Source organism: Thamnophis elegans, chromosome 2, assembly GCF_009769535.1.
Source record: "Thamnophis elegans isolate rThaEle1 chromosome 2, rThaEle1.pri, whole genome shotgun sequence".
NCBI lineage: Eukaryota > Metazoa > Chordata > Lepidosauria > Squamata > Colubridae > Thamnophis > Thamnophis elegans.
This window is the reverse complement of record NC_045542.1, coordinates 56,113,161-56,140,208: the sequence shown is the minus strand read 5'-3', so window position 1 is coordinate 56,140,208 and position 27,048 is coordinate 56,113,161. Positions and strand designations below refer to the sequence as shown.

The 27,048-nt window shown below is 40.1% G+C and overlaps 1 protein-coding gene across 3 annotated transcripts in view; it reads left to right on the top strand.

Annotated features, from left to right (window-relative positions):
* Positions 1–2,501: 2,501 nt before the first annotated feature.
* Positions 2,502–27,048, top strand: part of ST6GALNAC2 (ST6 N-acetylgalactosaminide alpha-2,6-sialyltransferase 2) — a 57,704-nt gene continuing 33,157 nt past the window's right edge. For all 3 annotated transcript variants that reach the window (XM_032208521.1, XM_032208522.1, XM_032208520.1), the window contains exon 1: positions 2,502–2,749. In XM_032208521.1, coding sequence (XP_032064412.1) covers positions 2,628–2,749 — 122 coding nt within the window. In that variant the 5' untranslated portion in view covers positions 2,502–2,627. The remainder of the gene's footprint in view (positions 2,750–27,048) is intronic.

The following is a 27,048-nucleotide window of genomic DNA, read 5'->3' as shown; positions in this document are numbered from 1 at the left end:
AGCTTGGAACTGAACCAGATAGATACATTTTCCAACAATATGAAAATACCCCCCTTTTACTCTTTCATAATCCTTTTAATCAATATTTAAGTCTGTCTGTTCTAGTTATAACTAGCTCTAGAGTTGCTTATTTCCCTCAAATCGAGGAAGACTATTTTGCCATTAACTTTTTGACAAATATATTGAGACTGCATTTTATATCTGATTCCATGCTTTACTGTAGTTGAGAACATCAGCAATTCTTACCATCAAATAGAGGGTGAAGCACTCAGTTTTCTTCAGGATGAATTGAGGGGTGGATCTGATCCTTAGAGCATTGGAAGCTTCCCTCCCCATAATATATAATAGGAATATTCTACCTGTATTCATCTGCTTGATCTATCCAATAGGACTGTGGAGGGAAAAAGCTGGAAGAGAGGATCTTATGTATACTATTACACACACACAAAATCTTCCCCTAATTTTGAAAGGGCTTTATTTGACTTTAAATATGTGCAAACATATTTAGAAGGAAACAAAACAACCTGATAATGATATTGATTCTGTTATTAGAATCATTCAGAGTTGTTGGGAGTCAGGCGGCAGACAAGTTTAATAAATTATGATTATTATGTTACTGTAATAGTTCTAAATGCAAGACTGGTAGAATTAAAATAAAAAATGATCATCTGGGAGGCTGTGTCATCAGTAATCTGACTTCTGATTGAGGATAGGACATAGCCCCTCAGCTCCAATTTAAGATCCCACCCCTTAGGCAATATTAAGAACACCTCCATACCACATCCTTGGCACAGGTTCAGAACCAACTCTATCCTTGTGCAATACACAGCAATTTTAGAAAAAGTTGGGTGAATCTACTGAAGTTTATTTGAAACAGTCCATTGGTATTTTCTTTGTAATGTGCTGGCTCTGTTGATCTTCTGTAATGTACAGTATTATCATCTAATGATCTGCCAAACACATGCAGACTCTCACATCTCCAGGAAAGTGTTTTGCACATCTCTCCTGTTTCCTAATTGGTGGGAACTGTTGGCTTCATTCTGCCTCTTGATTCTTGGATTTTAATCATTTATTATTTATTGATTATATTTATACCTGTGATGGAATGTAGTGAAGAGATGGATCCCCAGGAAAGAAGAGGTGCATTCCAGAGAAGTAAGAAATACTGTAACTCACTCTGTACATCATGCAGGAGAGTAAGAAGGTAACAGCAGCCCAATAGTTCACAGAGTATATTGTAGATTCAGTCTTTAATCTGGGACAATTTTGTCTATAGGTGTCAACAATAAAGCATTCAGCTTGGAAGTATTTGCCACATTTCATTCTTGCTTTTCTGTCTGACAACACCTCCTTCCACTGAGATTCACCTCCTTGGCCTGCTATTTATAAGATATTCTTCCTCTCTACCAGATCAGAACAGCAATATTAGCATGCACCCATTTGCAAAATGGTTACCATACCTTCATTTCCTTACCGCCATGAAGAGTTTATAAATGCACAAAGAAATAAAGCTTTGCACCCAGTTTCCACTCAAATCAACTTGGGGTGGCAATTTTGTTTTTGCAACCAACGAAATACACCCATAAAATAAAAACAAGGTTGGAAACGAGGACATGAGCAGGATATTTTGTTTTTCTTTTTTCTTTCTTGGAACCGGGATTTTTCTTACTCCAAAACAGGTGACAAGTCCAACTGGGGCAACTTGAATGATGTTCTTTGCATTCTCCTATTGGTCAGTTGTATTAGGGTACTGATTGGTTCATAGGGTGTTCAAGTTAGAAGCTGGCAGAAAATCCCTCAACTTCCCCTTTTCGGTGTTAGGCCTATACGACCGCCGTTCGTTGTTGGGTTTCTAATGACTGCTCTTTTGGGCAAGGCAAGCCGGCATTATAGTATCGGATCATTCACTAAATGACTGCCACTGTTTCTCTCCACTGTCTTCTCCCCCCCCCCCCCCACCCCCAATCTAACTTTTATGCACTGTAGTAGAGAAGTTGGGTGAATTCACGGCGCAGCTTTCCCTGTCTGGGTGTACTCTAGTCTTGTTTTGTATCGATCCGTGCAAAGTGTGGGTTAAACTGGTGACTCTAGAAAAAACCCGCCCGGTTTCTCTCCCAGTGAAATATCTTATTGTACTACTTCTTTTTCAAGGTCGACGTGAAAGACTTCGAAGGGAACATTTTAAGCCAGCTCCCAGGAGCGTCGCCCCTCTCCACCACTGCAAACGAGTCCGAACCAGTTAGTCAGGCGCGGCGTTTCTCCCCGCTCCAGCCCCCCATTTTTTTCGCTCTCTTAGCTAACCGGCAGAAGGTGCATCAAGCAGCGAGCAACAGATGGAAAGGGCAGGGAGAAACCAGGCGAGTCCAAAGTCTTCATTGCGGCGCGGCAAGGAAAACCTTTATCGGCTGAGCTCTGTAACTTTTCCAAAGAGCTGGGAGGAGGAGGGAGGAGAGGAGGAGGAAATAAAGCCTCCGCTGTTTAAAGCTGGGGGGGGGGCGCGTCGCTGGAGAGTGGAGGTGACTTGATTTCTTCCCTAGTCAGGGTTAGGGTGCTCCAGCCTAGCTAGCGAGACGAGTCCCCGCGGCGCAGGAGGCGCGTTTTTCCTCAGCGCGTCCTCCTTTTCCTGAATGGGGTCTCCCCGGAGGAAGAGGCTCTGCCTTTTGTTCCTAGTAGGATTAGGGCTCTCTGTCATTCTCCTCGGACTTCACTACACGGCGGATTCGCCCCTCTGCGCCGGGACTGCGGCCAGGTAAGAAGATTTGGGAGAGACTCAAAAGGGAATCTTTCAAAATCAAAGGCTGGTGGGGAAAAAAAACCCCTTAACGTTGTTGGTGGCTGAGAATGGGAGACTTGTTCGGAAGCCAGGGCAGCCATCCTGGTATTCTGATTAAGATGAGTGGGTGGGGAAACAAGGTGTAATTCATTTTTATTTTTTATTGGTGAAAACAAACACATGCACAATCGTGCCATTGAAGTAGCACTTAGCATCTCTGTGGAAGAACAAAGCGCTCAAGGCAGCCAGGAAGGCGGTGGAGCTACTACTTAATGTTCTTCCTCAGCCTCCCAAGGAAGATGTTAAAAGTTTCAAAGTAGGCAGACCCGTAATTCAGAGGGCCCGTTTCGTATTTTTCTTTTCAGCTGAAGGGTTTTGAATATATTGTAAGGGTAATCGGCTTTCCCCCTAACTCTGCGTCCTGCAGATGTGTGTGGACTACAGCTCCCAGAATGCTCAGCCACCATGGCTAAGAGCCCATAAACAGCAGGTAAAGAAAAGATGTGGTAAGGGTTAGAATTGTATTACCTCATATTTGTGGTCTAGCCCTGAGCGAGTAATATATTCCATGGTTTCTTTGCTTGTAATCAAGAATCCATGTAGGTTGAGAAGTTACAAATGGATTTAACACTAAAAAAAACCTTCACCTCGGTGTTGGGAAAAATGCAGAAATGTAATAGGATGTGGCTCATGATGTTTCAAAAGATATGGTCAAGGAGAAATCACACATGTATTATCGATTACTTTAGACATATACTTTTTGGGGAAGGATGCCTATTTTATAAACCACGGAGAGTTTAAAGTTTAAACATTTAGTTCAGTACTTCCCAAACCTGGGTAAATTACCCCAAATTGGGTAAAGGAGGTACCCTATGTTCTTTTGGGTAATGACACACAAACCCATTAACCAATCACAACATGGATATTTAAATGGCCTTAAAGTGTTTTGCCTACATTGGGTAAAAAGGAATTTCTGATAATGGGTAATGAAAGAAAATATTTGGGAAGGTCTCCTTTCCTCTAAGATTATTGCATTGTGTATCCTCTTATACATGCCTTCCTAGATTTTGAGCTTCTGGAGTTTTAAAATGAGTGAAATAGTTGATCCAGCATATTTGGAGATCACTAAGACAGGAAAAAAGCCTGAATGGTCTGTGGAGGTTCCTTGTGGACAAGTTAGTCATGTCAGTTGGGTTTTTTAAACTTTGTAAATGACAGTGGCCATAATTAAAATGTTACCATATCCACATAAAGATGTATGAATGAATACTTCCATCTTTCCTGCCAAGATAGCATATGGGAGCAGTGTCCACTCTTGATTCTTAACACATTTTAAAGCAGGATATTCTGAAGAGTGTTATTTTACAAAATGAAAAGTTTGTGCTTGCTCTGATAGAGACACATATACATAAATGAATAAAACCACAAGTAGACCTTCATTGAGCCTTTTATTTCCTAGATTTCAGAAAATCTTTCTGTACCTGTTTGCTGGCTCCTGAAAATACATTCAGAGAGGAAAGAATGTCCTCATTCTTACAAAATATGCTTATAGCAAAACCTATCTCAGATCCATCCAGGCTGTACTCTAGTTGTGCCAATTGCTTATAAACTTGGTTTCAACCTATCTAATGGAAGGAACTACAAAAAACACAACAGCACAAAACAATCTGATCCTAGAAAAACTTGCAAAACAGTATCTCTGAGTGGATTCCAAACTAAAAATGCATGAGCTTTATGGGAGAAAATCAGCTATATAGTTTTGTAATAGCTGGGAAGCACCTACCTTTGAGAGCAATTGAACTTTCAGACTTTGTCATGCTTATCGTGTACAGTCTCCGATTGACTCAGACATTTGTCATAGAATACAGAGTGAGTGTTGGAAGGGACCTTGCAGGCCTTCTAGTCCAAGCCCCTGTCAAGCAGGAGATCCTGTACTGTTCCAGAGAAATGGCTGCCCAATTACTTTTTATTGATGGAGCACCTACAAGTTTTGGAGATAAGCCCTTCCACTGGTTAATTGTTCTCTCAGGAAATTTCTCCTTAGTTCTAGGTTGCATCTTTCCTTGATAATTTTCCATCATAAAGTCTTTTGTCTTAAGGAACACTGTTGTCCCCCTTTGAATGGACTTATCCTTGTGGTTCAGAAGAAGTTGAAATCATGTTGTATTGTAACTTTTATAGGTATTTTAGGAACCCATTTATTTTACCTAGCAACAACATCCCAGATCTTTGGCACACACAATTTCTATGTTCTGATTCTAATGATAGCATGTGTAATTGTGGTCAAATATTCTGTGGCAGCAATCAGGCGGTCATCAAATAATGTGACCCTGGTTATCATAAATGTAACTTTCTATATTCTTGTATATATTAATAGGATTACTGATTCTAATAAGAATGTAAAATGAAGTGCAATGTTGCAGGACTTCAAAAGAATTTTGGAGATTTACTGGCTGTTCAGTTACATCTAGGAAAGATGTGTGTATTCTATAAAAACTCAAAAGGTCATATTGGGAAGCATTATTCTGTTAATAATGTGATAATGATTGTATACAAAATCTGTAGTATAAAAAAATTATTTATAATCTTGTCTGAATGGATCAGCACTTTTGGCTATACTATAAACTCTGAGAAACTGAAGTGAATGGAGAAGTTGTTTGTTTATCTAGGTCAGTGATGGCTAACCTTTTCCGGACCAAGTACCTGAAGCTTCTGTGTGCGAATACGCGTGCGCCCCGCACCCCAAAATGCAATGCACGTGCACTCCCCACATGCCTGTACCGTGCACCCTCGTACATGCGTGTGTGGCCCCTGCGAATGTGCCTGGCCCCCTGCTGCATGTGCGCACTCCCTGCATGTGCCCCCACATGTGCAGCAGAGACTGTCGGCATGCGTGCATGCACAGTGGCACTGGACTAAGGGGATGGCTCATATGTACACAAAGAGGGTGCTGCGTACCACCTGTGGAATGCTTGCCATAGGTTCTCCATCACGGATTAGGTCATCATAGTTTGATAGAATCGAAAGGAATTCATGATTCTTTTTCAATGTAAAATGAAACTTCTATTTTAAAAGGTCATACAAGCTCATAATATATTTGAAGCTTTGGTTCACTCTTCTACCATTCCATTTTTTAAAACTGTTCTTAACTTTTAGTAGTAAACAAAACTATTGAGGAGATATGGGATTTCAAGGATGTATTGCATAATCTTCTTATCAAAAAGTTACAGCAAAGCCTCATCCCACAGTTGTCTCAGAACAACGGTAAAATCAGACACAGTATTTATGAATAACCTTGCTTTTATTAAGCTTAAAGTATGCTTCTTTAAATGTGGGAAAATGAGAGAAAATGAGAGTTTGCAGATCTCTGTTAGGATCTTCTGCGAGACTCATGCTTGTTTATTTTCTCCAGGAAAATGAAAAACTTGAAGCTAAGAGCAAGGCTGGGCAACTAATCCAGCATCCAAAGTGGGAACATTACATATGAAATACAAATTGCGCAGGCAGGTTCTTTTATAGGGCTGAAATGCTGCTAAATATTCCATGTTCAAGCCCTACTTAATAGTCTTCTCATTTTGTTGTGGTCATAGTAATTGTCATTTTTGGATTACAATCTTAATTGCACTAAAAAAAACTTGCAAAATAAATCAGGCTGAAAGATAGTGACTGGCTCAAACTCACCACTGACTTTCCCTAGTTAAGTATGGATTTGGACCCGCATCACTTTATTCCCAATCTTACATTGCAGAGGACCTGGATATATTTACAGGACCATCTATCTCCAATTATCTCTGACCACCCCACAAGATCTAGCAGGGTTGATGTGTTTGAAGTCCATCGATTTAACAGTGTCACCTAATGGGACTTATTTTAAATAAGGAGGTTAATAGATAAGCAGATAAATAAGCAGGGATTAATATCAGACAAACAGTCAAGCAGAAAACAATACCCTAATTTAGGAACTACCAAGGAGAAGACTACCCCCTTACTAATGCTGGCAAGGCAAGCCACTGTAAATAAACAGGGAGCAAATCCCATACTTATGTTGCTTAGTTGGGTATTCAAATGTCGGCAAGGAAACAACCAAACACAGAGAGCACCAAGGGCTCGCCTTTTTAAAAACTTTCTTGTAACTTCCTAGAGTTATTTGGTGAGTGACAACCATGTCATTTTAATTCATAATTAGAATACATAAATAAATTACTCTTATCACCTCTCTACCTTTCAGTGTAATATTTAAAAAAATCTATTGCTGAAAAGGTTACAGTAAAATATATTTGACTTCAGTTGTGTTATGTTGAAGTTTAAGGGTTTATAGTGAAGTTAAGAATTGGGAGTAAAACAAAGAAAGTCAACTTTTTTTTGTCTCTTTTTTATGTCAAAACTTTTAAACTGAAGAAGGCATACAGATTTTGCTAAAGCCTTTCCTAAAGCCTTCTGATTTTTTTTTCTTTCCATAAACTATTCATGATGGATGAAGTAAATTTGGCTCAGAAATTCAGAATTGCCTGAGGTCTGCTAAGAAGTGATTTATTGGTAATTCTTTACTTTGCTGACAAAAGTTCTGTTTTTCCATCTTAGTTCCAAAAAAAGTGTTTTTCATTGTACAATGCATACTTGAAATGTAGAAATCATTGCTATCAGATGTGGGGTAGTGACCAGTCAAAATAGTTTTAAAAATAGGACAAGTCAAGGAAGAATGATCCGCTACTTCTCTTGTAGAACAAACTCTTCAGTAGCAGTTCCTGTTTGTGAGCTTCTTAAAAGTATCTGGTTGGCAATTGTATGATGGGCTGTTGCTGTATTGCAGTTGGATTATTGGAGGAATTATTGAGAAAAAGATCAATTCTTTCCTTAGCGTCCCCCCCCTGGAGTTCTGTAAGTAAAAGTACAAAGAATCTTACAAAAGCTAAAAGGCAGCCACAGGAAGAGGGGGTTTGAAGTAGAAAAATACTCCTACAGAAGCCCTTTTCACGGAAAGATAAATGATTGAAGTTAATAAGCAATTTCCCCCAACTCTCTAGTGCATTGCTAAAGATATTGGCTAAGGCTGCATCTCACTGCTTTATATACATGATCCTTTCTCTCGCTCATGCATACCTACTTAGCAGTGACGTGCGGTGAGGTTTATGGCTGGTGAGGCAGAAATTTTTTAGACTTGTGGACTTCAACTCCCAGAATTCCACAGCCAGGCATGCTCAGTTCCGATTTAAAGCGACAGCATTTGTTTTTCCCTTTCTGTTTTTCTTTTTTCTCTTCTCCTTTGCTAAATAAGTTTTCTTCTTTCTTTTTCTTTCTTTCTTCCTCTCCTCTCCTTCCTCCCTCCCTCCCTCCCCCTCTCTCTCAACACACACACACACACACACACACACACACACACCACAAGTTGCACCAGGGGGATGAAGTTTGAATTCCTCCCCCTCCCTCCGACCCACATGTATCTTTCCAGCTGTTTCAGAGAGGATTTCAACTCTGCTCTTGCCTGCCATGAAAAAAAAAAATGTAAAAGGAAAAAGCAAGAGCTGAGGTCAGGCTGGGCTAGTTGCTGCCAGAGTCACCATGGATGACTCTGCTTAACTGTTTAAAAAGCCTCTTAAAAAGTACCCTCTACAGGAAGAGGCAGGAGAATGACATGCCTCATCTACATCAGGAATTTTCCAGCTTTTAACCCTTGCTTAACTCTGCTCGAGTGATCATAAAAGTCGACTAAGCAGAGTCATCCATGGTGACTCTGGCTGCAACTAGCTCAGCCTGACCTCAGCTCTTGCCTTTTTCCTTTTACAATTTTTTTTCTTTTCATTCAGCTTACAATATCCAGCCATCCCATTCTTTGATTCCACCCCCCATCTTTCACTTTTAAACTTTCCTAAAACCTCTGTTGGTAGAAGTCCTTCTGGGTTCAGCTCCAAGTGGGGAAAAAGACACTGGAGACAGGGAGGCTGCTTGGAAAGATGGTTTAATGGTGGACAGGACCACATGACTTGAGTTCCTGAACAGAAAAGGAGGATCGAATGTTTCAATGTTGGGTGAAGAAGAAAGAAGAGACAGAAGCCCTAGAAGTTCCTGGCTTTATACACTCTGTTTGGCCCCACCTCTGTTTCCTGTTCCTGTGTAAGAAATGTATTCTGATTGGTTGTCAGGCTCCCATGGGTCCAATTTTTCGTTTCCAGATGCCATATGGTGAGTTTCTCTGGAAGGCTAATCCTTCCTTTATTATGTAAAGTACACTAGCTCAGGCTTTAATGGCTCCTTGGCAAGGGGGGAGGGGCAGGGAGCTACTTTGCTTTAAAAGCATATTTCTCCTTTTCACATCCAGGGAAATATAATATTCTGCCTCTTCAATATTTCCTAGGATATTATTTTTTCTAAGAAAGTGGGGTTGCTAACTTCCTACACCTTCATATGCCCAGAAACAAGCACATGGCCTTTTGCCAGGCGTGCCATTCCTTATCTATTGCTTTTGCAGACGCCCTGAGCTATTGCAGCCCTATCTTGGTCTCCCAGCTTACTTTTTCCATTCCCCAAGTCATCCCAGCCTGTTTGCCTCACTGCCAGTCTCAAAACCTTTCCTTATTAGGTAGTGGTAATGAGACCTGCCTGTCCTTTTTTTTGTATGTCTGAAAATGCTTCAGAACAAAGCCTCACCTCCAGATGCCTATCACCTTTGCTTCTAAAATGGCCTTCTGGTTCCATCTGGGGAATAAAATAACTGGTGGTTAGATGCCAACCTTTCACTTTAGTGGCATCCCTGCCACCATTCTTTAAAAGAAAGTGTGTATAATGCTTAATGGATTCACAACTAATGGTTAATGGAAAAAATGAAGGAGATGTATAGTTTTGTTTCCTTTGGCTCAACTGTTTGATAAATACTGATAGAGTGCTAGAGAAGTGAGGGAGATGAGATTGAAAATATAATATTTCTGTTAAGGATAATACTTTATGACAGCAAGAATAGTAAATGCTTTTTCCAGTGAAAATGTAGGGCTATGAATGGTGGTCATTGAGAGAGAAGGAGGGAAAGGAGATGAAAAGCTTTCAAGTTTTGGATTTAAAGATGATGAGTTCATAGTTCATTTGTTAAAATATTCATGACTGGGAGAGACAGGAAAGCAAGGTTAGCCAATGAATAGGCATAGCAGCTAAGTCAGCCAATGGGAGCTGAAACAGATCTGAGTCTGTGCAAAGAATTGAAATGGAAACTTAAGCTGTCTGCTGCTCTGAGAAGAAAACTAGCAGTCTGTCTGGGCTTGTCTGCTGAAACTAACTGTGTTTGCCTGTAACTCTCCTGCCTTCTGTTTACTTGGAAGAACCACCTGTTGGTATTGTACATTTATTCATCTATTCATATGTATATAAAGAAGTTAATGAATCCAACTGAATCAGTTATCTGCTTTCTGGATTTGAATTTATGCAACAAACTGACACATTGGCTATAGGAGGACGGTAGACTGCAAGATGTAACATCCAACCTCCTAGATGAAATATGAATAATACTGGTTTTCTGATTGTGCTGAAGATATATGGCAGGAACTAGCTAACGTACAAAATTATGTAACATTATTCTTATCTGAACTACTTCACCATATTTAAGGTGACCAGATTTTCAGATTGGTAAGAGGGACACCATTGACCGGGGGGGGGGGTGTTTGATTAAATTTTTATATTTTGTCAAAAGCTCAAAAAGGCGATTAATGACCCCAGGACACTGAAACCATCATAAATACGAATCTGTTGCCAACAAAATTTTGGTCATGTGACCATGATGATGCTGCAACGGTCGCTAAGTGTGAAATATGGTCGCAACGGTCGCTAAGTGTGAAAAATGATAATCAGTCACTTTTTTCAATGCCATTGTAACTTTGGTCACTAAAGGTTTTCCCCCTCCTCGAGACACCTCACTTCCTTCCTTCATTCCTCTTGCTTATCTACCTTAGCCGTCTTCTGCTCTTTCCCTCCTCTCTCCTTCCTTTCTCCTTCCATTCTCTCTTTCCTCACCACTCCCTCCTCCCTTTTCTCTTCCTTCCTCCTTCCATTCTTTCAGCTTCCTTTCTTTTGCCTATCTACCTTCTCTGTCTTTCTGCTCTTTCCATCTCTCTCTTCCCCTTCGCTTCTGTTCCTTCCTCCTTCCATCCTTCACCTTCCCTCCTTCCTATTTCTTCCTTCTTCCTTCCTTCTGCCTATCTACCTTCACCTTCTCTGTCTTTCTGCTCTTTCCCTGTCTTCCCTTTTCCTCCCTCCCTCCCTCCTCCTTCTTTCCTTTCTAGTTCCATCTTTTCTTCTTTCCTCTCTCTCCCTTTTTCTTTCTTCTTTCCTTCCTCCTTCCTCTTGCCTATCCAACTTCATTCTCTTTCTTTCTGCTCTTTCCCTCTCTTCCCCTTTTCTTCCTACCTCCTTCCCTCTTTCTCCCTCCCCCTTCTTCCTTCTTTTCTTCCTTTCTTCTTCCATCTTCCTCCTCCCCTTCTCCTTCTTCTTCTTCTATTCTTTCTCCTTCCCTGCCATCTTTTCCCTTCCATCTTCTCCCCCATCCCTTCTTTTTTCCTTCCCCCCTCCCTCCTTCCTTCCTCTCCTTCCCACTCTCTCCTTGGGAGGGACAAAACCCAAGGGCTAAGGGGGCGGAGTGGGGGGCAGCAGAGACCAAATAAAGTCAGAAGATCTTATTAAAACTTTCCTATTTGTTGGATCGCATTGCTGTGAACTTATAAACCAAATCAGGGAACATTTTGCAACCGAGGGTGCTGCAAGAAAGGGGGGAGGGAGGCAGCCCTGCCATTTCACCAGTTTTGCAAGGAATGAGAACGGTGTCAGCTCTTCTTCATTCAAAATCAGGAAGAAAACCACAGGACTCCATTGGTAGAAATCAAGTGTACTTTTACTAATTAAATGAATAGAAGCGAAGCTAAGCTAAGTCTGAATATTTAGGCGCGAAAGCGAAGAATAATATATAATTCATTCCCCTCCCCTTGGCATCCCGTGCACAGTCCAATCATAATTCTCCCAAATGTCAGGTGTGAGATACTTTGAAAGGCATCACCAGGATGGAATGCTGGTCCGTTGGCCTTGGCAGGAAACACGCCTCCTCCTCCAATGCGCAGTAAGGTGGACAGTTCAAAATCTAGAATCTTCCTCCACACAACAATGAGTCCCCTCCCAAATACCATGCCCCCCCTCCCCGTTTCAATGGCAGCCGAAGCAGCAGCAAAGTGGAGGCTGACAACGCTTTAAATCCGAAGCAACTGCAATCGGAACCGCAGACAGGAAAGAAAGAAAGATCCTTGTAGCACAAAACCCATCTTTGCATGGTTGTGAGAACATGGGTAAAAACAAAACAAAAAAGCACAGCGTCCCTCCGCCCTCTGAATGGGACTCAGCATGACTCCGATTTGAATAGAAGGACATGGAGCCAGGCGGGAGATAAGCACCTTCATTTGCTTCTCTGCGACCATGATGCTTTGCAAGGAACAATCCCAGGGCCTCCCCGACTTTTTGCAGATTTTTACTTTTGTGCTTAAAAAAAAATGGGACTTTTTAAAAACGCCATAGAATGGTCTGTCAGCCTGACAAATGCAACCCCTTCCTTCGTCCTCCTCCTCTTCCGTCACTAACAGCTGGGGGCTCAGAAATCGGAGCAAAACCAGTCCTCCTCTCTTCCCTCTTCCTGGATTCACTCCGAAGTTTTCTTATCTTAAATCCCCCTTCTATATGCATAAACGCTCCTTCAGCCTCTCTCTCTCTCTCTGTATCTGTTGTCTCTCACTCTCTGTATGGCTCTTTGCCTCTGTCTCCCTCCCTCTGTCTCTCTCTCTCTGTCGTTCTCTCTGTGTGTCTGTCTCTCTGTGTCTCTCTCTCTCTGTCTCTCATCCCTCCCTGTGTTTGTGTGTGTGTGTGTGCATGTGTGTGTGTGTGTGTTTCTCACTCTGTGTGTGTGTCCTCTCTCTCTGTAAGCTGCTGTCGCACCTATCGTCCTGGATCAGGCTGAGCTGCCTGTCTTTCTTCAGCACCTCCTGGAGTGCACATCCATCGTAAAATCCATCGGGTCGTCCAAAGTAGCGGGGCTCAGCAGGACCTTGGCTTAATGCGTGCAAATGCTCAAGTCCGCTGCTCGCTGCTCCTCAGCTAGTTGTAAAGTTCTCTCCAGATATTCTGGCAGGCGGAGGCAGCGCTTGCCTCTCGTTTCAGCGAAGGAGATTTTTTCTGCAGGCGGAGCCTGGGTGGAAGGGAATTTCCCCGTCGAAGTAGAAGGTGAGCTTTCAAACTAGTCTGATCCTGCTTGAAAAGGTGCTGTGGCAGAGCAAAGGTGCCCTGGCTGAGGATTCCCTCTTTCAGTCGTTCTCTGGAATTCCCCCCCCCCGTTTTTTTTCTACAAAAGGAAAGGGTTTTTGACTGGGCAGCTCGACTGATTAAGGCTGTTCTGCTCCTCCTTTGCGCTGCCCTCCTCTCTCTGATAGCCGCCTGGTTAAAAAGGAGGAGGAGCCCATCGAGGAAGACAAGGATGCGAGGGGGATCCTTCCCCTGCGGATGGGCTCTGGACTAGCGGAGCCTCCTCTTCCTCCTTTTTAACCAGGCGATCTTCGCTGCTGCATAAGCCCAAGGGCCGCGCTGCCCTCTTCTCTCTGATAGCTGCCTGGTTTAAAAGGAGGAGGAGGCTCCGCTGGCCCGGAGCCCATCTGCAGGGGAGGATCCCCCTTGCGTTCCTCGTCTTCCAGATGGGCTCCGACCAGCGGAGTCGCCTCCTCCTTTTTAACCAGGAGCTATCAGAGAAAAGGGTAGGGCGTGCCCATGGCCTTGTGCAGTACCCGAATTCCTCGCCTCCTGTTCTTCGCTTGTTGCACAATCCCAGGGCCGCTCTGCCCTTTGCTGAATCCGGCGCGGCTTCGAGAAAGAAGGCATGCAAGAAAGCCCCCCCCATCCCCGCTGTCTGAACATTTGATGGAGGAGGCTGCAGGCTCCTTGTCCTCGGCTATGCAATTTTTTCTTCTTTATGTTCTTGTTTTTCTGCCCAAACGAGTGAATGAGGCAGAGGGAGAATGAAAGGAGATTGCGTCCCTTCTGTCTCCCCGTTGCTCAGAAAATCAACTCTGGGAAGGTCCTTTGGTGGCGGCAGGTCCTAGAACCTGCCTGCTAGCAAAGGACCTTCCCGAAGTTGCTTTTCTGAGCAACTGGAGACAGAAGGGACAAAATACCGGCCGGCCGGGATGGGCATACAGGGCTGGGGCGGGGCAGGCTTACGTCCGGTCCGGTCACAAAATCGGACTTTTTAAGAATGCCCTGGGATGCGGACGAATTGTGCAAAGTCGTGACTGTCCCGCCAAATCGGGACTCTGGTCACCTTAACCATATTGCATCTGTTCAGGAATAAGTTGTACTTCAAGTAACAAAGCAAGATCTGTCTGCGTCTCTTTACTTAGTCATATTTGGAAATGTGCCCTCAAGGACACTTTGAGGCCCTTTAAATATGAATCAGTTTTTCATCTACTATATTTTGTAGAGAATAATAGGCAATATCTCTAGCATATCGTCTTTTTACAAATTTTATTTCACAGCCTTCATTTATCATCTGCATCACCAAAATTCATAATTTCTACCTACTTGCAATCAGTTCTCAAGAAAAACATAGTTAATTATTTAGACCGAACTTTAAAGATGCAAAGTGGTGTGTGTGTGTGTGTGTGTGTGTACATATGCAAAGTGTATGAATGAGGTAGCTTTTGTTTCTTGGTCCATGGTTTTCTTATGAAGAGTTTCCCGCAACCATTTTTAAAATATTTTGAAGTGCACACTTTAGGGCAATCTTTTGATCTGAGGTACATAAGGTGCCGGAAGGAATTCAAACTAAAATAGGGTAGTATTAAACATCCACAAATGTGCTTCTGGTGTCTTGAGTAGAATGGAGACTAGAATGTTTTCTTAAAAGTTTAAATGCCTTTGATGTGGTTTTGGTGTTTCTTATCTTCTTATGAGTCATTTAAATGGTCTCTGAAACATTGACAGCCAAAATGAATGTGTTAAGAACTATAGAATCCCCTTTAGCCATGGTATCCGAGTATCTTTAGTCTCTTGCAGCATAATAATAAAAGTCTTGTAGTACTTGAGAGTTTAAAAGTCTTTTTTTTCGGTTTGCTTGTGCTGATACTATACGCATTCTTCAAGATAATGTCTTCAGATGATGTTGACTACGACTTGCCCTTTCCTGTTTTCTTTTTTTTTTTTTTTTTTTTTTGTTTTTTCGCCTTCCAACATCTTTTCCCTAGTCTAGATTACCCAACATGTAGAGTGGCCATTTTTGAAAAAGTCTTTCTCTAATCCAATCATTAGAATATTAGACCCAAGTTTCACAGTCTAATTAAATAGATCTCTTACTCTGTCAATATAAAAGTTCCATTTAAATTGGAATGGAACTTTTATCTACACTTCTTAATCTGGGAATCACATGTTTATACTTTTTAATTCAATTACTGCAAGTCAAACTGTTAGTTTTCAAATCGCTCTTTCTTCCTGTCAGCTAGAAACCAGATTTTATGCATTTTGGTTATTCAAGTTCTCTCTCTTTGCGTTGTGCTCTGTTTATACGTATATTTCACCAGCAATTACTGAAGTTTCCACATTGGTTCTACTTGGGTCTCATACATACCTATTGGACAGCTTCAAACACATTATAGAAGATTTGATTACATGCTGCATGGCACACATGAAGAGTTTTATTTTATTTTTTATTTCATAAACATTTTGAATACAGTGTATTGTCAGGGTCTATCATTTACAAAAAAAAATGAAAAAAAAAACCAATAAAAATATTAACACATACGGTATCTGGTAACAATAGTAATAATATAACAGAATGGTTTTGCCTAGATTTCTTTTTATATTACTTATTTATAATTCTGTTGAATATATTGGCATATTTATAATATAGACCATCTTTATATTTAGTTCATACATAGCTATAATCTTTCTTCATCTAATTTCTATCTCTTATCTCTAATGACTCATAAAATCTATTCCATGTCAAGTAATATTCTGTGTCATCTTGTATGGCACACATAAGAGTTTTAATGTGCCCTGAAGTGTATCATTTAGTGGCCCAGGGGTCAGGTCCATAGTTCATAGTAGGTGAGCTCAATCACCTTCATTCACTTACCCACCATTCAGGTTTAGCTTGCTATACATGTAGGCATCGGACTCTTCTTGGAAGAATACAGAAAGAATCCAATCTGGGTCGGTCACCAGGACCAGAGGTTTTGTCTTCCAAGCGTTTGGACTTGTGCTGGAGCCCATCCTCAGGGAAACTAGAGAGAGGATGGGCTCCAGCATGAGTCCAAAAGCTTGAGAGGCAAAATCTCTGGTGCTGGGGACTGACCCAGATTGGATCCTGCAACATTATCCTGGGACACATATATTCGCCTTCATTCATACAGAAAGAAATCCAGGAAGAGGAAGTCATGGAGGAAGAGATATGATACCTTTCTCCCCTGCTTCCATTATAGATAGTCCTTGATTTATGACCACAGTTGGATCAGAATATCTCTTACTAAGCAAGGTGGTGGTTAAATGAGTCGTACCCAATTTTACAACTTTTTTGTCACAGATTTGTTAAGCAAATCCAACTTCCTTCCATTGATTGTGCTTTTCAGAAGCTCTGCTTTTGAGAGATTGCAAATGATGATCAGATGACCCAGGGATATAACAACCATTGTAAATTAATGCTGGTTGCCAAGTGCCCAACTGGGCAAAGCACCACTCACCAACTAGTAGTATCCCAAAGGCGGCAAACAATGTGAGGGCCTTTGCCCTCCCTCCCTCCCCTCCCTCGGCGCCTTCGGATATCGCTAGGTTGATGACTGGTGCTCTGCCTGGCTGGAGGGTGGGGGGTTGTCCAGGGGGCTTATTATCGGGGGAGGGCATATATTTTTGCCCACAGGAAAAATATGGCATGGCCTTATTATCAGGACATATCGTAGTTTCGGGGAAACACAATAGCTGTGTTCCTCGGACATACGATAATCGAGTGAGAGAGGAAACCAAATCTTTCCATAGATTCCACTCTCTCAGGTTTTGGGAGAAGTAGATTAAGATTTCTACCAAGCTTCAGTGAAGCAGATGGGGAATAACAGAATATAGATTGGATAGACAAATGTTGTCCAATATCTTCTTTAAATCTCTAGTGTTGGAGCACCCCATACTTCTCAAAGAAAGTTTTCCAATTGTTCTAACTGTCAGGAATTTTCTTCTTAGTTCTAGGTTGGTTCTCTCCTTCATTAGTTTCCATCCATTGTTTCTTGTCCTGGCTTCAGGTGCTTTGGAAAATAGTTTGACCCCATTTTCTTTATCTTCAGGGGCTGGAAATTATCCGTTCCTCAGTAATTCTTGCCTGAGGTTTTAGGTTTCATTTTATTGTCTAATTAAACTGATATGATTTACAACACAAACACTGCAAAAGAAAAACTTCCATATACTAACTGAAGATGCAGATTACTTGGAGAGTACCATGCTGTGAAATGATGCCCCACTATAATTAACTAATTAGATTACCATTCTTGCCCATCCTCATTTTAGGATCTGCTAAGTTTGTTTCTGACTACAAAATATGAAAAGTTGATAGATTTCAGATACACTGTTTTATCACTAATCATTTTATCTCTGGCCTGTATTTGTTGTGTAATTCTAAGAATGATTGTGATGGAGCAAAACTAATTAGGAATACCAACCTTCCATCTGCCCAGACTCTGATCTCTCTTTACAGTAAACTTAATCTAAGCGTTTATATCAAAGTTTTAGTAGTTCATTCATAGAGTGATTTTTGCAAATGTGTTCATTAAAATCAGTCAGCAACTTAAAGTAGAATATGTGTCTCATTAAATATTAATTCAAAGCATATATTTTTGGGAAGGCTAAGAACAACATGGAGTCAAGAAATATGTCTAAACCAAGTTTTAACAGTATATCGGTGGACATTTTTCTTAATGGAGATTCTGCTAAAAATCTTATATTTTAGTTCTCGTTAACTTTAAGTTCCCTCTAAAAACATGGAAATGATATGGAAGATACTTGAGAAAGTCAAATTACATTAAACTCTGTTTGCTATCCTAAATAAATTTCTCAAACATTCCCTTTAAGCAGTAATTCTTCCCTCACTTTTGTTTCCTCCTGTGTGTGTGTGTGTGTGTGTGTGCGCGCGCACACACACACACACACACTTGCTTTATCTGGTGTTTGGACTGGAAGTCCCCAGAGTTCAAGCCACTATGTATTGGCCATACCAAAGCTACCTGGAAAATATTTGATTGGGAAATAACTACTTTAGTGTACCTTGTAATAACTACTGCAGACTACTTTACACTTTCCATGACAATGAGTGGGAATACTGTGAACTTCCTTGTGTTGAATCAGTAACAAGGCAAATGTACATCAAGGAACAACATCATTGTTTAATTTAGCTGGCTTTCTCTCTGTACCATTTAACCCTTCATGAAATAACCATATCACATATGGAAGAAGCTGGAAGGTCATCATCTTTGAATAACTCAGCATGAAACATGTGTTTGGAGTAGTTAGTTCTCAAAAATCAGATATTTAGAAATAAGAGGAAATCCTTTAATGGATTTTGGAGCCAACCAGAGTTGATTATAAGATAGCAACTATATAAATATTTTAATAAGCAAGCAAACAAGCAAGTAACAAAAGGGCTAAGCAATATCTGACCTCCAGATGATGAATTCCAAATTTCCAACAGCTCAAGCCTTATGGGCACATATTACTGGCCAATAGAATTTGGAAATCTACTGGTTACTTTCCTAAAATCTGGAGAGTACTTTTGTGTTAATACTTTATACGTTATACATTATAATACAAGTTATAATTATACCACAGCACCATTAGTTAAACTAAAGCTTATTGGTGGGGATGGGTACTTGTTTCACTTTTAGCATATTTTGATAATAATGCCAAGACCTCTGGAAATGGCCACCCTCTTTTTATAAAAGGGACAGTATTGAGCACTAGCTATAGATCTTTTAATCTCGTGGACTAAATTAATTAATTAATTAGCTCTATGCTAGGCAATTAAGTTGAAAATTCCAAGATTGAATCAGGAAATAGAAGAGAAGCAAGATGGATTAGAATTGATCAATCCACCACTATTGACTGGGGAATTGGATCTGGGTAAAAACATTCCATCAAGCCTAGAACTTCGTTGATTTCAGTGACAACTTTAGATTTGATCTGAAGAGAAATCCTATAAGAAAAATGAACTGTACTATTGTATATGAATATAAACAATTCTGATGTGACCCACAAAGCCGGCTACATGATCAATTTTCAACACAGAAGAAAGCTAAATATGTTAGTGTGTTAACACTCCTACTTTTTCAGATGCTTCATTTATTAGGCATCTTTTTTTTTTAATAATCAAAGATTCTTTTATTACATTTTCATTTTCCTTTATACAATCACTTAAATACTGTGCAGTAAAAAAAAAGAAGCAATAAACAACTCATAACACTTCTATCCTACATACACCCTTCCTTCTACCCCTCCAACTTTCATTTCTCCCTTCCAACAATCCTCTCTTCTACTTCCCCTCCCCTCAGCCATTCCTTTCTCCCCTTCCCACCATCTCACCCTCCTTACATTCCTTTCTCACTCCCTCTTAATTCCCCCCTCTTCTTTCCCTCTACAACCTCGCTCGGTGTATTTCTAGTATTCATTGGTCTATTTGTTTTGTACTAAAACAAAGAAAATAAAAGGAAAGAAAGAAGAAAGAAAAAAGAAAAAAAAGCAACAGTATCCAAGTGCATTCATTGTTCTGAAAATTGAGTCTATACTTCCACCCTCCCCCCACCCACCCCCTGAACCCCCTCCCTGACCCCCTTCCGACTTCCCAGGTCCCATTCCCGGCATCGTTCTTTATCAAGCAAAGTCTGGAGTATATTGAAACCAAATAGATTAGAAGTTACAAAATAATAAAAAATAATAAAAAATAAAGAACAAAAAAGAAAAGAATAATAAAAGAAAAAGAAAAAAAGGGGGGGAACCCCCCCCAAGAAAGAGAAGTCAATATACTCTCTAACATTAAACTCAGCTTCTCATTATTTTTAAAATCTTAAACAATGTCTTACCTGCTTCCGCATATAAATTCTATACCTCCCATCCTGCCTTTACCCGTGTCCGCATATATATTTTATCCTCATCCATTGCTCCTCTCATATTTACTCCACCCTCGTGTAGGCTCTCCAGATAATCTTTCTTAACCTTGTATTCAAATAACAATTTATACAAAAATCAGCTTACATTCTGGATCAAGATAATCTAATTGAACTTTCACTACCCTTCCATCTACCCCACGCACCCGACTCCATTCATCCCAAACCACAATCCAAGAAACTATGATCTCCGCTCTCCTCGCCCCAAAGAATAGATCATGCGCAGTTTAAATTAAGATTCAAACAAGTCTTATATAAGTCCCATACAATATATGTCCAAATTCAGCACGCTTCTTTCAGTCTCAATATCTCTTCATCGGTATACAGCTTTGTCATTTTATACCAGACAGGAGTCCTGAAATTTTATTCAAATTAAAAATTTAAGAAGTATTTAAAGGCATAGCTGGATCTTTATTCTTTACTCTTCTGCCCTTCCGGAAAGGGAAAGCAACACCCTCCGCCTTGTAGCCACGTGTCCCGCTGCTTATCTTCTCCTTCTCCTTGTCTTTCTCCAAGTCCGGGTGAATCAGGAAGTCCCGCCTTCAGAATTTTGTAGTAAAAATCTCGGGCTTCGCAAACAGAATTGAGACGATATTTTTGGTTCTCAAATGTGACTGTGATACCAGATGGCACTTCCCATTTATATTGTATCTGAGAATCTCTGAGTTTTTCAGTTAAGAAAGTGTAGTCTCTCCTTGCTCTTAATATTTGAGATGGTATTTCTTTAAAAACAATCAAGTCCTGTCCATCGATTCGCAGCCTGTTATTGTAGAACTTCTGTATTACCGCATTTCTGGATTCTCTTGTGGTGAAATATATAATTATGTCCCTCGGAAGCTGTTGTTGTTTTGCTACACACGAGTTCTGGCGATAAATTTTTTGAATCTGCCAATCAAAGTTAAATCCCGGACTTCCCACCGAACGTCTGAAAGCTTCAAAAAAGGTCTGTTTCAATTCTCCTGTTCCTTTTCACGCAATCCTCTGACTCTTATTGCAACGCAGTCTTATTGTAATTTATCATAACGAGTTGTTTTTGAGCATTTTCAACTTCCTGTTGTAACGTTTGAATTTTAGATGTTCAAATTAGAATTAGTTTTTTCCAAAGTTCCAATTTGTCCTCCATTTCAGAAACATAGCCTGTCAAACAGTCATAACTCTGATCGTATCTTCCCTTGTTTGAGCAATCTTGGCGTTCCAGTTTATCATATAAGTCCGATAAAAGTTGTTTAATTTCCTGTCTGAACTCTTTAATGGGTTCAAAAAGAAATTCTTGCGTTAAGAGATCTCCAGTAGAGGGCGTGGGAGGCAAGGCAGCGATTTTGTAACAATTTCTTGAGATGTATTATTAAGGAAACGCTTAGACTGCTTCGATTTGGGAGCCATTATAAAAAAATGCACAAACAACAAAGTCTCTGCTCCCCTCGGTTTTAAATGGGATACTATTATAGACTTTTAACAGTTAATAAGGAGAAGTCTTCAGGAGAATAGAACTGATTGAGGGTGTCATATATCAAACGCAGAAGCTATAAAATCGCCATCTTGTAACGCAGCTGGATAAGAAAGCCTTTTACAAAATTGAAGCTGGTATTTTGAATAGTAATAAGAAAAAAATTTACAACTTCAAGTTAATATTTGGTTTGAAGCCATTTCAAAATTTATCTGCCTGCAGTTAATAAAACTCTATTGCCTGAATATGCAGCTTTAAGTAAAGAGGCTGAGTTCCCCTTTTATTTGAAGTTAAGGCTTGGCAAAACTTTCAGTGAGTAAACATTGTAACAAGACCGTTCAGCAGATTCATCACCATTTAACTTCCAGATAAGCAAAATTAATGAAGGAGTAACATTCTTGTAGAAATAAAGCTAATTAAAAAGCTTCTGCTGGCCTATGTGAAACCAAAACATATGATAAGCAATCTCTTTTGTTTTGAATTCTTGTGAATTCTTGTGAGGATTAACAAAAAGTGTTTCATTATTACCGGAGAAACCCAGCCTGCTCGGCGCCATTTTAAAAGCCTCTAAGTAAATAATTTTTCGGAGGAGAAAAAGAAAAGAAGCTAAATGTTGATAAACAATTATTGTGCACGGAAATGGATTCAGCTCGTGATAAGATTAAATCAAACAAAACTTTGAACTGAGTGGGGGAGACCTACTTTGTCCTGCACAAGGCAGTTTGAAGTTCCCAGCACGGACAGCCGTTCTGCCTTGGGCTAGCCCCCCTTTCCCTGCAAGCACAAAGCTGCAAAAATCGAAGAGCATTTGCCAGCAAACAGTTTCTTCTTTCCTTCTTGCCTGAAGGATAAGAAACCTGATAAGACGTCAGATGGAAGATCCTCTAAACAGGTACGTAGCCAGGAATTCGGAGGCAGCTGATTTTTTGCTGCCACACCAGCAGGCTCCTCCCAGGAAGTCTCCATTTATTATTAAAGATTGCCACTACTAACCTTTGAATTAGTTATCAAAAGGTAAAAATTAATGGTCTTTGTTAAAAGACCAAGGATATGTAAACCCAGTATCAATGGTAAGGTTATTGATCTGGTTAGATGTTTAAACCCCCCCAGGTGCAATATTTCATACTGCAGGAAGGAGGGAAGCTCAAGTCAATTAAGTGACCTTGTTGGCCAAAGAGATGTCAGCAGCTGTTCTGCACTTTTTCCACTTGAAAGGAGATGATTTTCTACCAGCAGCTATAAAGTTGTTTGTGACTAAATCACTAGCTTGGTTTCTTTGGGGAGTCCAGATAGAGCAGTGTTTCACTTTTGCCAACATTAAGAGAGGTCAATTTAATTTGAAGGCTATCCTTCAAACCAGGGGTGAAATTCCACAGGTTCTGGAGAACCAGTAGCAGAAATTTTGAGTAGTTCAGAGAACTGGCTTGCCCCAGAGTGGGGTGGGAATGGAGATTTTGTAATATCCTTCCCCCAGGAGTGGCAAGGGAATGGAGATTTTGCAGTATCCTTCCCCTGCCACACCCACCAAGCCACGCCCACAGAACCGGTAGTAAAAAAAATGAATTTCACCACTGCTTCAAACCCCAGACTTCTACCAGTATCTGATACAATCTTTAATTGGAAGCTGAAGTGCTGAATTTGCCTGTCCTAAGTTTGTCTGGCTGGTTAAATTTATGTCAAATGCTGTCTGCTTTTGAATATCTTGGGTTTAAAAAAAATAATAATAATTGAACTGTTTCCATAGCAGTAGTTGTTCAAACTTTGGGGGGAGGGGGTATTATGGCTTTCTAATTGCTCCTTTTCCTCATCTGTCGACAGGTTTGACAGCCTAGATTTATGTTATTCATTTCCTGACTCCCAACAGTCGACTTCAACCCATTCCCTTCAAATCTATGATCATTCTAATTTTTATACCACACTACTCATCCTATGTTTATATGGACAAATTTGAGAATTGTATTATTGGCGCTATATTATCATTAGCCTATGTTCTTGAAAATTATGATTTGTTGGAAAAATATTGCAGTTTAAAAAAGGGTATTTTGTGGGTATTAAGAAATTTAAACTGTGTGTCCACCTTCTCCCTGTTTGTCCTCCTTTCCAATTGCTCATATCCTCCTTTGCCTGTTCAGATATATAAGTTGGTCTGTCTTTTTTAACATTTACTGGTGGTAGTCAATTCGAATGAAACTTTGTATGTATGCTTGTTCTCCAGAGCTCCTACTACCTATGAGTCATGACTGGCCTACATGCTTGAGTTTTGGATTGAGAAATCATGATTTATGCAGAGCTCCCCCCTCCTCCAAATCCAGAATTTGGAAGTCCAATCCCAGCCGAGAACCAGCCTCTTGTCTGTTTTGATTGAGCCTAGATACTAGAAAGGGGCCCAGTGTAGTCTAATAGTTAGGGTCTGTCTCTGAGTCCTAGGTAGCAGGCAAGGGCAAACCATTTCCTAAATCTTGCCAAGAAAATTACAGGGAAGATAACACTGACTTGAAAACACATATACAGATACTAGAAAACCATTGCAGGAGCATGTTTTCATATACTGCCATTTACTTTATTTCTTTATTTCATTGCAAATTGCTCAACAACAATATTCAATAATAGATTTAATTATTCCCTTATTCATGAACCATTTCCCCTTGTGATTCTGGAATCCTGGAAATGGTTGACTCTATTGTCTTAAGCTGTGATTTTTTTAAAAAAAGTGCAGATAGAAACAATGGCTTGATGTTGCCTTTTTAATGGTCTCTTTCTGGATATTCATATGAGTTATTTGCATTGTTTATTTTCTCTCAGTTAAGCAGCCTGTTATATACAAGGTAGCTGGATTCACTAGTAAACAAGCCAACTAAAAATTATTGCAGGTTCACCCATTATCTGTTAATAGGTTGCGTGTCTGCTTTGTGTTTTATATCTGGGATAAATTTTGCTGCTGTTCTGAGGTTGTAATTACCATCTAAGTGATAATAGAGTGAATTTGTGTTCCAGAGTGAAAACATTTAAATATTCCCTCTAGCTGAGATTAACTTCTAGTGAGCAACACATGAATGTGATTTGGCACTCTGTTCTGGTGTGATATTTTTAACTTCACAGCCTTATAGTCCTGATTCTTTCATTTTTCATCCACTCGGGTTTACCTTGCTTAGATCTAGGAAACTCTTATCAAATTTTAATGTATCTTAACTTGAAATAATTCTCAATTTTTATATATTTATAGTCTCCAGGCCTGTGGAGATGGGTTTCTTGAGTCCATTCTAACTGTTACAGCTTAGGTACTTGACCTTTTGTCAATGTTTGTGTAGGTAGAGCTAGACCAAGTTGTCCAGAAAACCTTTGTGATGGCCAGATGGAAATGTGTACATTATTGTACAAAAAATAAATATATTTACATGGGCTTCTGCACTGAAGGCTTAAAACGCTAGCTTAACCGTATCTGAAGCTTTATATGAAGAATCCATGCAGTTACCCAGCTAAGCATGACTTGTCTTATAAAGCATAGTATCCTTGGTGGAAGTTTTTTGTGTGAAAGGCAAGCTGCGAGATCACTGAGGTCAAACACCAAAGCAGTTAACCACGACATTCAGGTTTATAAACTAGCTCAGTTGTGTTAGGATGTAGAAATATTTCCCTTAGAGCCATTTACTGCTGGCTCCTACTTATGCACAAATATTCCCTAGCAACATTTTAAAAACGTTGACACCATAATATTGCTCCAGGTATAAACAGCACAACCTTAGTGTAATGTAGCTTAACTCAGCTTTGCTCAGTATATTTCAAACTTGGCAATTTTGCAACGTGTGGACTTCAACTCCCAGAATTCCCTAGCCAGCATGCCATGTTTAAGAAACCCTGACTTAGCTGTGCCATTGATAAAATGGTATTTTTCCTCCTTAAACCAATAGCATCCAGTGAGAACTATAATATGTGGAAAATATATTCAATTTCACTGTTCTTTATGTTGAAGATCAAGACAGAAGACTGCTGGTGAATGGGGTCATAACAGTATTTATTGACTATCTGCCCTTGTCCTGGTATTTATTTATAGGGGGAAAATGTCCAGACCAAACGTGATTTCTAATGTTGGATTTTCCCCCTTGTGGAGTACTGTGAAGCTGCTACCAGGGCAACTCTACTGCACTGTACAGTAGAAGCCATTTTATGGCAGTATAGTAGAAGCCATTTGAAGGCACAACAGACTATCGTAATAGAACACCACCCCCACCCCGGAGGGCTGTTACAACACCCCCACAGTATTTGTTTCCAGAGAGTAAGTCATCTGTGTACCAAGTTTGGTTGAAATTGCTCGAGGCATTCCAGAATTATGCTGGAACATACAAAGACAGCCATTTCTATATCTATATAGATTTTAGGCTAATGCAGGGCATCTACCCCTGTCCGGTTCCCAGTGAGCCTCATTTGCAAATGCCATGATTCTGATCTTGTCTCCCTAAAAAGTTGGACACAGTAACATTGTGCTGGAGTTGCACAATAATGCTTCATTGCTCAGCTGGTGTATATATTCTTTCACTATACAGCCGAAGCAGTGGAATAATGGGATCAATAATGCTTCCCTACTCCGTCTCCCAAATAGAGCAAGGAGGAATTTGGAGGTATGCAGCAAAGAAATGAAGAGGGCAAAAAAATTCAAAGTGTTCTTGTTCCTTTTGTGACTGATTTTTTCAACTTTAGTCAACTTAAATTACAACAGAAAGGGAGGTGTTGATTCATTGTTAGAAAAAGCTTTTCAACAATAAAAGTGGTGTAATCAGTCACTAGGGGGAAATGGTGAGTTCTTTTTCATAGTTTACAGGTAGTCCTCGACTTACAACAGTTCACTTAGTGATCTTTTAGTTTAAAATATTTTTATTCATTTTCATTTTATATAATCACATATATACTGTGCAAGATTGAGGCCATATAACATTAAGCAATAAACATAACTCTTCTTATATTCCAAAATACAAAACCAACATAATGCTTCAACCCTCCATACACCCTTTCTTTCTCCCCCCTCCAACTTTCCTTTTCTCCCCTTCAACATTCCCCTCTTCTACTTCCCCTCCCCCTCTAACATTCCTTTCTCCCCCTCCCTTCCATCTCACCCTCCTTCCCTTCCCTCTCACTCCCTCTCTGCCCCTCCCTCTTCTTTCCCTCTACTCCTCACTTCGGTGTATTTCTACTATTCATCAATGTATTCGGCTTCTTATTTTATACTAAAATAAAAGAAAAAAAAAAGCAACAGTATACAAGTGCGTTCTTATTGTTTTAAAAATTGACATAAACTATATTTCCCCCCCTCCCCCCCCTCCCCCCTATGATTCCCCCCTCCCTCCCCCCTTCCGACTTCCCAGATCCCATACCCGGTATAAACTTTTTATCAAACACAGTCTGGAGTATATTAGAACCAAGTAAGTTAAGAGTTAAAAGAAAAAAAAGAGTAAAAGAAAAGAAGAATAAGAAAGAAAAAAAGTCAATAAACTCTCCCTTTGAGCTCAGCTCTTATCACTACAAAAGTTAAACAGTCTAATCTCAATTAATTAATTACTTGCAGGTTTTCAGGACTATGTTAAACCAAGTAAGTTAACCAAGTAGAATTCTTCTCTAGCTAGAGGCCTTATCTCTTTATC